Consider the following 13,274-nt stretch of genomic DNA (forward strand, 5'->3'; position numbering starts at 1 on the left):
CTTGACCTTGGATACAAAAATAAATAATAAAACCTGATGGGAATTCAGACCACGGCTTGACACCGGAAGCTCTGCAGCAGGGCTTGAGTATAACAAGGAAATGATGCAGACTGATTCCTGGAGGAACAAGTCCAGCCAGGTAACCCGGTTTAGATGACATATACACAGAGAGAACGGATTAAAGTAAGAATGGCAGATGATGATGAAGAGGAACATAAGGAAGAACGGCAGAGTGGAGAAGAGGATGATCAGAAGGGTTGGCGAACAAATAATGAGACGAAATTAATACCATCAGGGAAAGACCATGACTCCATCAAATACAAAACGATAAACAGACAAAAAATACCGGTGAGAACAAACCGAGCGCTCAGAAATGATACCAAAATAAACTCCGTTGAAAGAGAACAATTGTGTGTGCTTTGCTGCTGCGCTTCTCATTCAAGAAAAAGTAACAGGCAAACAACACCTCAAGAAAAATATACCAGGCCCCACAATTGGAAAACAAACACCACTATGAAAACAGAGATTTGAGACACAGAGAACAATTGAGAAAGGAAACGGGACAAATATAACAAGTCAAGAAGGGAAGCCCAAAGCTAAAGAGGAAAATCCCAAAAATAAAAATAAAACAAGCATAAAATTGAAGAGAAGGACTGAGAGTCAGTCGGTGCTGAAAACAAACTCAAAAAGAGAAAAGATAGCAGGGAGAAAAAAACAACTGCGATAAAGCCAATGACAGAGGAAAACAAAACCAGCTGTTTTAAAAAATAACATGAAAGAATTGCACCGAGAATGAGTGAAACGGAAACAGAACATGTCAATTCGCCCCAAATTATATTGTGGGAGAGTAGACAAACAGAATATGTCAATTCCAAACTTCTGTTCAAAGCAACTACGAGGGCAGGTTGAAAAGTCATGCCTATTATTATTTTTCTCCAAAACAGGTAAATATATTTGAATGAAACAATGACAGGTTCTAACATCAATTTTTATTCTACCTTGGTGCATATTAATTTCTCAACGTATTCAACGATGCGGTTCACGCATTGGAAGTGCGGAAGGGTGAACGCTTCTGCCAACGGTGGAGTCGTGCTGTGATGCCATCACAATAGAACTGTGCGTCCTGCTGACTTAACCAGTGCCTCGCAGCGGCCTTGGCATCATCAGTGGAAGAAACATATTCTCCACTAAGGTGTTCTTTATGTTTGGGGAAGAGATGAAAATCTGACTGAGGCAAGTCTGTGCTGGTAATGCTTTGTGGCTGCACTCCATTGACCTTCTCCTAATCTTAGGCTCGTAATAGTGAACACAACTCTCATCTCCAGTCATCTCATCTCCAATCAATCATCCCAACTCTCATGTCCAGCACTTCAAGCTCCACAGCACAGACAACATTATGCTTCCCTCTGCCATCTTGACCATTGTAGCACTGAGACATCTTGTGTGAGAATCACAATATTTCGCACTATGTGGCGGGAAGAACTAATGTGCGGATTGCACTTTGTTTCATTTGAATATCTTTGCCTGTTTTGGGAGAAATAGAATAGGAGGCATTACTTTTCAACATGACTTCTCAGATGCTCTCAAATGTCACAACACTTTAGCATTTCACAAACTTATCCAAGAGCAAAAGGTGGCTCACAGAAAGTAATACCTTCCTCGTCCATAAGTCTGGAGAAACCCAACTGCCTAAAATTTCGGCCAATAACATGTCGACTGATAAGATACAGACTTTTAACAGGAATCCTCAGAAAAAATGATTTACCACCACCGAACAACAAGAAGGTGTCGAGGCATAGCAGAAGGGATGTAAGAGAGGATGCTATGGAACAAATAAGCCACTGATTACTGAACAAGGCCATACTCATAAATTGCAACTTAAGAAGCACCAAATTGTCCACAGTCAGGATAGACTATTTTTAAAACGCTTTTGATAAGTATCCACATTCTTGGATGGTAAAATGCATGCAAGTGTACAGGATCAATCCCCCAAATTCAAACTGATTGAGGAAGCAACGAACCTCTGGAACACAACATTGATATTACAACACTCGGAAGGAAAGATCTAAATACCAGCAGTGAAGATATGACCCGACATCTTTCAGGGCGACACCCTCCCCATCCCTACCCCCTCCTTGTTTTGTCTGACCCTGGACCCACTAAGTAACCTCACCTACGAGCTAGGAGACTGATTGGAAGAAAGTGGCAACAATTAGTTCACTGATTGGTAAGAGCACTTACCCAACTGTTAAAGACTTGTGTCTCCTGGAAATACCTTCCGCTAAAACGTACGAGGAGTTACGTGAAATTCTACAAAATCAATTCAAACCATGAGTATGAGAAGTGGCTGAAACCTATCGTTTACAGTGTACTACACAGAGTGAACACCAGAATGTCACAGATTATGTAAATAAACTCAAATGTTTAGCCATCACTTGTAATTTTGGGATCCCCTCCCACGTGCATTTCGAGACCAATTTGTTGGGAGTGCTCGTTTCTCATTGTCATTTGCTGTGAATACCGCCTTACCAGTATTTCAACATATTGTGAAAAATTTGCCAAAATATCTGCATTTACATTGATGATAGATTGGTGATGGGGGATAGTGATGACAGCCATCTTAAAAAACCTTCACAGAGGTTTGAAAAGGCTAGAGGAAAATGGAAGTACCTTAAAATGTGACAAGTTCCACCTTGTGCTGGATGAGATTGAATATGTTGGGTTTGTTATTTCGGCTGCGAGTATTTTCCCAACGAAGCAGAAGGTTGAAACGAGCCAACAGGCAGTGGCTCCCGAAAATGTGGGAAAATTGCAGTCATTCATTGGCCTCGCAAATTTCCTTCACCATTTTGTTCCGGATTTCGCAGAAATCAGGGAGCCCTTGTACAGGCTTCGAAATAAAGAGGTGAAACAGAAATGGGGAAAGCCTGAAGGTGATTAACTTACGGAAAAAAGAGGTTGCTTTGTGCTCAAGTCACGTGATACGCCATTACAACACTATTGCTGACTTGGTTCTTCAAGCCGATGTGTCCTCCATCAGTGTGGTGGCAGTCCTACTTCAACCCAGTCAGGATGGCAAGAATCGCAAACTTTTAACAACATGGAGAATTACTCTCAGATGGAGAGGCAGTCATTGGGAATAGTGTTTTGGTGTGACAAAGTTTCAACAATATCTTCTGGGGAGACATTTCACATTAATGACAGAAAACCTTGTAACTCTGTTTTATGAGCACATACCAGTGTCACAGTTAGCGTCAGTAAGGATTAAGATGTGGTCCTCACTGTTGGCAGCTTACAACTACAACATTCAGTTCATCACAGGCAAGAAAAATGCTTATTGGTACGTCCTTTTGCAAAAACCCATACAGGGTGATCCTGCATGCTCTGAATAAGTGACTATTGAAGTACTCTTGGATGATGAGATTCTGAAAGCCGTTGTCACGGCTGAGACAAAGATGGATCCAGTTCTCAGCAAAGGGCTCCATTTCACAAAGCATGGGTGGAATGAAAATCCAGAAGATGTACTTCATCCTTTTCACAACAAAAGACTGAAACTCACTGTTGAAAACAGTATCGTACTGTGGAATTCTCCTGGAGTTATTCCGAGATCTTTACGGGAGATCGACATCAATTTACATGCCGAACATTAAGGTATGGTAAAAATGAAACAAATGGCCAGGAGATACCTGGAATGGTCAAATATCGACAAAGACAGCGAAAGTACTGTGAAATCGTGTTATGTGTCAGGAGAATGTGAAGGCTCCACCGGGGAGCCAGCCAGCATTGTGGTCTTGGCCTTCCAGTCCCTGGAAACGGCTTCATTTAGATCTTGCTGGTCATTTCAAAGGGAAAATATTTTTGTACTGGTGGATGCTTATTCAAAGTACCTGAAAATAATCCAATGGTGAACATTAATGTCACAAACATTATTCAAAGCCTTTGTCATCTTTTCTGTGTTTTTGGTTTGCTGGAGCACCTCATGACTGACAATGGCAACCAATTTACCATTGTGGAGTTCCAGGAGTTTCTCATGGTGAATTACATTAAACATATCATGACGACCCCAGGGCACCCTGCTATGAACGGTTTGGCAGGTTATGTTGGTTATTTAAATAAAAAAACTAGAAGGACACACTTTGACATCGTGACGTCACCAGATATGCCTCTGCCCACACAATTACATAATTACACATACTTTTTCCAAGTTTGATTTAAATCCCTGAACCCAGATTCAAAAAAATTAAATAATCCTGGCTGCCAGACCATGCATCTGATCAGGTAGAAATTTAAAACATATAGTCCCCATGCCTACTAGATAGTAATTGTGACATTTTACGTCGATTGATGAAACAATTCAAAATAAATCATTTTTTAAAAGATTTTCGTTCAATCCAAAATGGCTGCCAGACCATGTGACCTATTAATTATTCGGGAAGACCCTGGTATCCCCAAGGCTTGGGGAATGTGGGTGAAGTTTCCTCTCGATCTGCTAAGCTATTCTGGGGAAGATGATTCTTGAAGGTTTTAGGGTAAATCCAATATGGTTGCTGAACCACATGACCAATGACATCATCATCATCATTCCCCCTCCCCCTGCCCCTAAACAATTTAGCCCGATATGACCCTCAAAAATTTTCATACTGATCAGATAAAACATTTGACGTATGCAATTATGACGTCATAACAAAGCCACTTATGACATAATCAAAAAAATCACTTGTTTACTATGGGGAGTACTTTACATGTGCCAAGTTTCAAAATTTTTCCCCATGGAAAAAATTTTGGAGATAGAGGTTCAAACTTTTTCCTTTTTAGCCGCGTCTCATGTAGCAAACGCTGGCTCTAAGAGAGCTCCACGTTCTTCTTCTTCTTCTTCTTCTTCTTCTTCTTCTTCTTCTTCTTCTTCTTCTTCTTCTTCTTCTTCTTCTTCTTCTTCTTCTTCTTCTTCTTCTGACAAAACCTTTAGGACTCGGCTCATTTATATACAGGATCCGGATCTCCTTAAATAATAAACACCTTTACACATCGTCGCATTGTGGGTTCCTTTTGAGAGTGTCTATCATCAACTTTTAAATATATTTGGACATTTGCTTTTAAGTTTCGAAAAGTTCACGTTACTATTTAAAGATTATTCCATTTAATGTGTTGTAATTTCATAAATACACGATTTCCTCGTCATGAACGAGGATCCTCCATGATGGGTCTCGCTATTGGCTCTATCAAGGCACGTGAGGAAATATCGGAAGTTGTTGTTATTGTTATTGTGATCAAAATGCTGATGTTTCGACTTTCTGTAATTAATTTTTAGTCACGTTGCGAACGCTGGCTCTAAGAGAGCTCCGCGTTGTTCTTGTTCTTCTTCTTCTTCTTCTTCTTCTTCTTCTTCTTCTTCTTCTGGGAAGACAAAACCTTTATGACGCGGCTCTTGGATACATTTGTCCTTTCTTCCAACATGGCTGCCAAACCATGTGACCTATGACATCATCATTATCATTAAAACGTTCTACGTGAATGTAGAATGTAGTCTCATCTCTGGTGAAAATTTTGTGTCAATCGAATAAGCGGTTGCAGAGAAAAGCAAAAATTAGCATGGACGAGTGTATGGATGGACAACCCGAAAACATAATGCCAACGGCAACTTCATCAGCGGAGGCATTTAAAAAAAAAAAAAACAGAATCGGAGATAACAGAGAGCTCTTACAAACCAAGCAAGACCGATGCTTATTGACATACAGAGACATACCTACTTCATTTGGGAAATCTCCCTCAGAACTTTAATGAGCATACCACCAAGAGTAAGCTTAGGTGCGTCTGGAGCTACGCAACCAAAACAGCAAGTGAAATTGTTCCAAGATAACCTTGAAAATGTCCCAAAGTTCCATCAAGCCCATCTCATGTTCAAGCTCATCTCATGTTCGCCCAGAATTTTGGAAAAGGTCCACGCTGGGTTATTGGGACTATCATTTGAGTCATTAGTCCTCGGAACTTTGACGTGCGAGTGGTTGGTTTGTGTGGCACAGACAGGAATGAGAGACTATGTCCGTGGTATGTCATTACTTCGTAATCATAGCATGATAGTGTGATAGGTCCGTCGGACCAGTTACTGCCATCATTTTCTAGATCCCTACCTCCACCTCGTTCTGCTGGAAGTGGGGGACAGGCATACACCTATTCAGATTACACCAGCAGTTGAACAAACTGTTCTCCTCGACCTCGTTGTTGATGAACAGATGCCTTCTCCATCGTCCAAACAAACAGCTCATCTGGTCAATAGCCTAGATTTGCGGTGCGAGAAAAGAAGAAAACTTGAAGACTCATTGAACATTGTTATTAACCTCCGCCATCGAAGATCGAAGGTTACTGTTTTCACCCCTTTCTGTTTGTTTGTTTGTGAACAGTATTACAGAAAAACTCCTCGACGGATTTCGACGAAACTTGGTGGGGGGTTAGGTATGGTCCAAGGATCATGCCATTAGATTTTGCACTTGGTCCCCCCCCCCCAAAAAAAAATTTAGAGAAAAAAAATGTTTGTTTTTTTTTGCATTTCTACATGTTTTAAGTGATTTCCAACCCCCCCCCCCAAAAAAAAATTGTTAGAGAAAAAAAAATTTTTGCAACTTTTTTTTCAACAATTTCGATTTCTTTTTTTGCATTTGTACATGTTTTAAGTGATTTCCAACCCCCCCCCCCCAAAAAAAAAATGTTGGAGAAAAGAACTATAATTCTGTCAGCACTGTTGACATATTTAATGAATAAGATATAAGGTTCACTTGAGTGACCCAGCAGTATTGGCGGCGGAGGTTTTGCACTCTCCCGAGTGCTCCCCCTCGAGTTAAATCTGTATATATGCTCGGAAACTGTTAAATGACAAATTGTCTCTCTGGACTCCGATAATTAATACATAACATCGTACAACTGAGTTACTTTTATACCAGCTAAATTATAAACTTCCCAGTCATGAACTCTCGTATGCACGATGTGATTTCTTACGAGAAACTTATTTTAAAGACTGCATTATCGACAAGATGGAAGGAAAAATAATTTAGTAAATGTGATTTTTCACAAATTGAGTACTCGGACCCCCTAATTATTAAAATATGTACTCGCTTGAGTTTTTTTAAGGGGGCAGTTGCAGTAACTTATACATGCTTTAGCATAGCTCCATCTGTTTTGTGTCCAAGTTGACGTGGTATGGTGGGGGTTTTTTTTGGATACCTTATGGATGCTCGGAAGGAGCTTGGGGTGATGAGAATAATTCGTGGAAATCCATAACTCTACGGACATAACATCCATAACGTTGGTTGTATGTCGGAAATCTTCCTGCGACGGTTTCCAACCTTTGCCAACGTTGCGCCAACATCAGTGTGCTGGCTGAGTCTACCATTCAATTCCTCGAATATAGTGTTAATTTAAACCTTGGACTCCAGATCTTGTCCTTAATAGAGTGATCGACAACGACAGTCCGGTGGTGATGCATTGCCAGGCTATGGAATGCATTTGGATGGTTTGGAGGCAATCCTTGTACGTTTTATTTTTGTATATCGTACATGAGCAAGACTCGTGGAAGAGCGAGAGCAGAATGGAAGGGAACAAAATGTAAAGAGGGAAACACCCAACAGCAGAGTAGAAGTGAGAGTCGATCAAGGGAGGGGAAGAAGAACAGTTAGGGGTGAACAAGCTGAACTGGAAGGGCACCTGGTAGAGCGCATACCTCCGCCAGGCTGAAGGTATCATGCGACATATCGTTTTGGCTCAATCTCTCAATGGTAAAGAATCACTTTAAAATCTCGGATCTGGATCTTCACCAAAATCGAATCAATTCATCCTTGTCACACATACAACCCATCCTCCAAGTTTCGTCTAAATTCGTCCATAACTTTCTGAGATGTCCTGTTCACAGTCAGACAGAGAGGGGGTGGAAACATAAGTTCCATCTACCTTCCATGGTCGAGGTAATGAAACACAGCAACAAGAAGAAGGGGGAATGAAGAAATGAAAATGGCTGAGGGAGAGTGGGGGGGGGCGAATCATCATAACCGAGGAAAATGGGGTGCTTTGAATTGGGGGTGATGGGTTAAAATAGATCATGAGTATGGATGGGGGAATGACCCGAGGTGTTGGTGAACAGCTGTATTGAAGCCATGGAGGGAAGAATGGGGACGTTGGTTCCACAGGTGAGAGGAACAAATAAGTGGAGGTCAGCAATTATCCTGATTTAACAAGAAGCAGGTTACTGCCAATGTGTGTGCCGTCCCTCAGATGGACGTTAAACTGGGTGTTTCATCTGCTGGCAATAGTTGGTGGACGTTAAAGATTCCACGGTTCCCTTAACCACCAAGAGTGGGCGAGCTATTGCCGACGCCGTGAACAAATTCCTGCCGTAACCATCGTAGAACGTCAGGTATGGCCATCGGGTTCGTGAATGGCCAACTTCACAAGAACGTGGAAATAATTGTGGCCGTTGAAGAAGAAGAAAAAGTGTTAATTTGTCTCAATTTCGTCTTGAAGTTGTGACCGGTACGCTTCCGGATCCGGAATGGCGGAGCGGGCCACCAGAACGCTTCCGGATCCGGAATGGCGGAGCGGGCCACCAGAACGCTTCCGGATCCGGAATGGCGGAGCGGGCTGCGCACCCGAAGGCCTGCGATGATTGAATGTCGATAACTTACAATAAATCTGAACCTTGTTGATTGACTTCAGTGATCAATACGGAGTCCTGTGACAGAACAGGTTCAATAAATAAATCGTGTCCATTTTCACTTTAAAAATATTTAATACCAGGAATGGTATTTTTAAATGAAATATTCGATCTGTCGCGAATCTGCGACGTGGAATTCTTTAATGAACTTGTCTCAGATTGAGCGTCGTGGTCCTCACACGCACCCCATTGTTTGACAGCATTGAACTGTGTGGTACACTGGTACTCCACCGGTACCACACTGTACAAGATCACTCGAATCGACTCTGCTGTACTTTCCGTGCGCTATGAACCGAGATCTCTCATCGGGACCAACGAGCGGCTCCGATGGAGGAAACGCAGTCGGTCCGGGAGGTTCTCCCACGGACCCTGGGTCACAGCTGGCGTGCGGACCAGGTACGTTCCACGTCGTGCTGTCATGCTTTCTGTGTGGGATCCGTGCTGCGCACTCTTTTTCGGGAACACATCTGATTTCCATGTGGAATCCCACGATGTCCAAATCGGGTCACGTGTGACGCAGTCGTTTCGATGTCCTGAGCGGGTGAAGCGATTCCGTTCGTTGGTTTCGATTCATGAAAGCAGATTCGTTAATGTTGTGAGGGAATTTCGATGCAATCCTCCTCCTCCTCCTCCTCCTCCCAGAGATTATGCAAAACTACTACCACCAACATCTTTTTTTTTAAATAAATAACCTCTCGTCTTCAGGTTTGGAACCTTTTATGACTTTTGGCGCTGAGAGGCTTTTCATATTATATGTATATGTGTAAATAAATATAATTTTTTTTTTATCTTGCTGTTGATATGAATATGAACTCCATCAGAATTGTCACCGAAATACAGAAGGGAAGTTATTTGGTGGGAGGAAGATGAAAGGAGGGAACAGAACTAATAATATGTATGTATGTATGTATATATATATATATATATATATATATATATATATATATATATATATATATATATATATGTATGTATATATATATGTATGTATATATATATATATATATATATGTATGTATATATATATATATGTATGTATATATATATATATATATATATATATATATATATATATATATATATATATATGTATATGTATATGTATATATATATATATATATATATATATATATATATATATATATATACATACACACACACACACACACACACACACACACACACACACACACACACACACACACACATATATATTGTTACGTTTCCAGGAACCGTATGCATGCAAGATATACAGTTGTCCTGAAGTTAGTTATGCCATTAAGTATACTAGTGCGTGGCCGTACGTGCAAAAAAACTTGCAAAAAAAAAAAAACCTTTCAAACAACCACACAGGCCGTTCCTTCGCTCTCGTTAACGACAACTGGATTGGGGTATTGTGTTTATCTATAAATGCGCATAAGAAATTGATAAATTATTACAATACAGTAAGTCATCACTATCCGGAAGTCCGTACGTTGTAACCCGTAATGGGGAACGCACTCTAACTTGGGAACCACTTGTCCGATTCATTTCAAACCTTTTGAAAGGCAAACAAACAGAGATTGCTGGAATTATAGATAGAAGATAGATACTGTGGGTGCAAAACAGCAAACAACGTGTCATACCTGCCAACCTTTTTTGAAGGAAAAGCAGTAGGCTGGCGTGCGGAAATTTATCTCCCCCGGAAATTTTTCAAAAAAATGAAGCAAAATGGTGCAATCTCCTGCATTTTGAGACCACAGTTAGCTGAAATAAATCAACATATTTTTAGAGTGAAAAAGAAAAAACTTAACATGGTTGATCTGCTCACCAATCTTCATTTTTCTAAGACATCATGATCATCAGTCACGTTTCCATAAATTACTCACTGTCCAAGCTCTACATGTATGTGCCCATACATGTACACAAGAGTTTACATAAACTCACTGATACATCTTTATGAATGAAATGTGAGAAACGAACGCAAAACTGAAAAAACACAACTATTTTTTTTTCCAATAACAATTTCCAAATGCGGTATGTCTGACTAATAAAATTGGTATGCGCTGGGAGCTATAGAAAATCGGGAGGCTACCGCGCGAATCGGTAGGGTTGGTAGGTAAGACGTGTCCTGTCATTGGTAACTAAGGCGCCCTTTCCCCATCGGCCACGCCTACGCAGTAACGTGTCCTGTGATTGGTTTGGTAAATAAATGGCCATAACTTGTGAACCACTTGTCAGATTAATATCAAACCTTGAAAAGGCACATCCTCAGGTCCCCAGCAATATACCTGGCAAGTTTCAATTAGGTCGGACCGGTGGTTGTCGAGAAACAGCGGTCACAGACACACACACACACACACACACACACACACACACACACACACACACATTGCTGGAATTATAGATGGATGTGCAGATAGAACCCCTCCTTGTGTGTAGTGGGAAAGCAAAAGGAGGTTCGTTGCGATGTTTTTTTAGTTAGATTAATAAATTTTTATATCCCCTCCATCACGATCCACTGTCCACCTGCGTCTCCGGAGCCTCGTTTTTCTGAGGCAGAATCTTCACGTCCGCAGTTCCTTTTCGGCTTCCCCAAACGTTCCAATTCAATCTTGGCTGTACCACCGTCCACCTTCCTCAAACACGCTTGGAGTTGGCAGGCTTTCTCGTCATGGCCGAAACCCGCCCAGAAAGGGTGGACCCCATGAAGGCCCTGTCCAATCAGGATGGACGATGACGTCGGCTTCGCCAAGGCCCCTCCCCAACCTTGGGGATCTATAAATTACGACACCATCCTCAGAGTAGAGTGAGAGAGTCGAAGAGTTAGTTGTTGGTTGAGGGAGGAAGGAAAGGTTCACTGGTTGGATTTGAAAGATTCGTTCGTTCGTTCATTGGTTGGTTGTGAGAGAGCTGGAAAGACCTCGACCAGGCCTCGGTCGGGTCCTGCTCCTGTCTGTAGCCCCGTTCATACCTGGGACTCTGCGCTCTCCACCCGGGCTCCTTCGCAGACACTATCTCCACACGTGCGGCTGTGGACCGAACTTCACGACCTCTGTCGGGCGCCACACCACGGAGCATCCTTTCCCTCGGAATGTTCAGGTACCAAAAGAACTACGACCTCAGCTCCCTCCCTCCCTGGCTGCAAAAGCCCTCTGCCATTCAATGGGATTTATTTTGTCCAAGTGTGTGTCTGAGTGTGTGGCGCCTGTCCATTAAGTAAAAACTGTTTTTGTTTTTGATTACTGTAATTCTTGCCTGTATTATTCTCGTGACAAGTCTGCTCTGTGACCTCTTTTGTAAGTTGTTCTAAAATTGTTGCACAACATCTCTTTCTTCTTTCCCCTGCATAACACACCAATAAACCCGTTCCTGAGCCACATGTTTTTCCTCGCTTTAGTGTAGATAAATGATTGTAGAAATGTTCCCAGCTCATTTTTGTCTTTTCCTTCATTGGTCCAGCATGGTTCGGATCTAAGTTTAGCAGGGTCTTTATCCCCGATAATCTGTTCATTCTAGCCGGTACGTCCTTGGCAGTTCCGCTCAGCTGCATCCGATCCGGAGTTGGTAGTTGGTACTCTACCGTAGTTGGTAGTCATCCGGTTCGGGCAAGGCGTACCGAGGGCGTGGTTCCCCGGTAGTCGAAACCGCGTGGTTAATTAGGTAAACTGATTACACCTGGTAGGAAGATTTCTGACGCGTTTAGTCTGACTCCAAGTATACCACGTGCCCTCACTCGAGGCTTGTGCGCACAGCCACATGTATCGTGTGCTATATAGGGTATGACATGTTGGAGAACTACAGTCGAATCTAAACAAGTAAAACTTCAATTTTGAAGGGTTATGGTTTTTTTTACTTTTTTATTTTTATTTTTATTTATATTTTTTTGATTATGGGTTGAGGCCAGCTCAAGAAGTAACCGCATTGCATATTTAACGTTCACATTTTCTTCGTGCTGTTATGACTTCGAGGCGATGATGTCATGAATACCAATTGGCATCGGGCAGAGGTCCTCGACAAGTCACCATGGAGACAGGATCACTGCTTGGAAAATGGTAAAACTGTTGTGTCGTGGAAGTGAAACTCCTTGCAGTTGTAACACTCCTGTTAATATACATCGGGAAGTTGAAACAACCCTGCAAACTGTAAGCAATTTCACCTCAGTTGTTAATTATAGCAGTAACAAAATGAGTCATATGACTTGTACACAGTTAAAATAATCATCATGGTTTCAATGATCTCCGACAACCCGTCCGACAACCCGTCTACCACCCGTCCTTGGATTCCCTCCACAGTCCAAAAGACGGGTGGACAAGTTGCTAGCCATAAGGACCATGGAGTTGGGATCTTGAGGAGGTACAAGCAAATATTTAAATCCTAGGAGTCCTTGGATGACCGATGGAACTTTTGTGGTCGAAATGGATTCTGAGGAATTGATGACGTGCAGGTGGAATCAACAAAAGCACCTCGTCCTGCGTCTTTATGTCCCTAGGTCAAATAGTGACCAACAGGAGGTCAGATCATCCAGTGTTCTTTTTCCAAGTATGTTTAAGATGGATATTTTTTCAAGATATTGAAAAGTAAACGCTGACTTTAC

General features: G+C 41.8%; 1 protein-coding gene across 1 annotated transcript in view; it reads left to right on the forward strand.

Annotated features, from left to right (window-relative positions):
* The window catches only part of LOC147009516 (uncharacterized), a 58,055-nt gene that overhangs the window by 30,251 nt on the left and 14,530 nt on the right, over positions 1-13,274 (forward strand). The window contains 2 exon segments of the mRNA XM_085861194.1: positions 49-139; positions 8,905-9,094. Coding sequence (XP_085717320.1) covers positions 49-139; positions 8,905-9,094 — 281 coding nt within the window.

The sequence above is a fragment of the Eptatretus burgeri genome, chromosome 17 (assembly GCF_056783735.1).
Source record: "Eptatretus burgeri isolate ZD-2024b chromosome 17, Ebu_testis_v1, whole genome shotgun sequence".
Taxonomy (NCBI): Eukaryota; Metazoa; Chordata; class Myxini; order Myxiniformes; family Myxinidae; genus Eptatretus; species Eptatretus burgeri.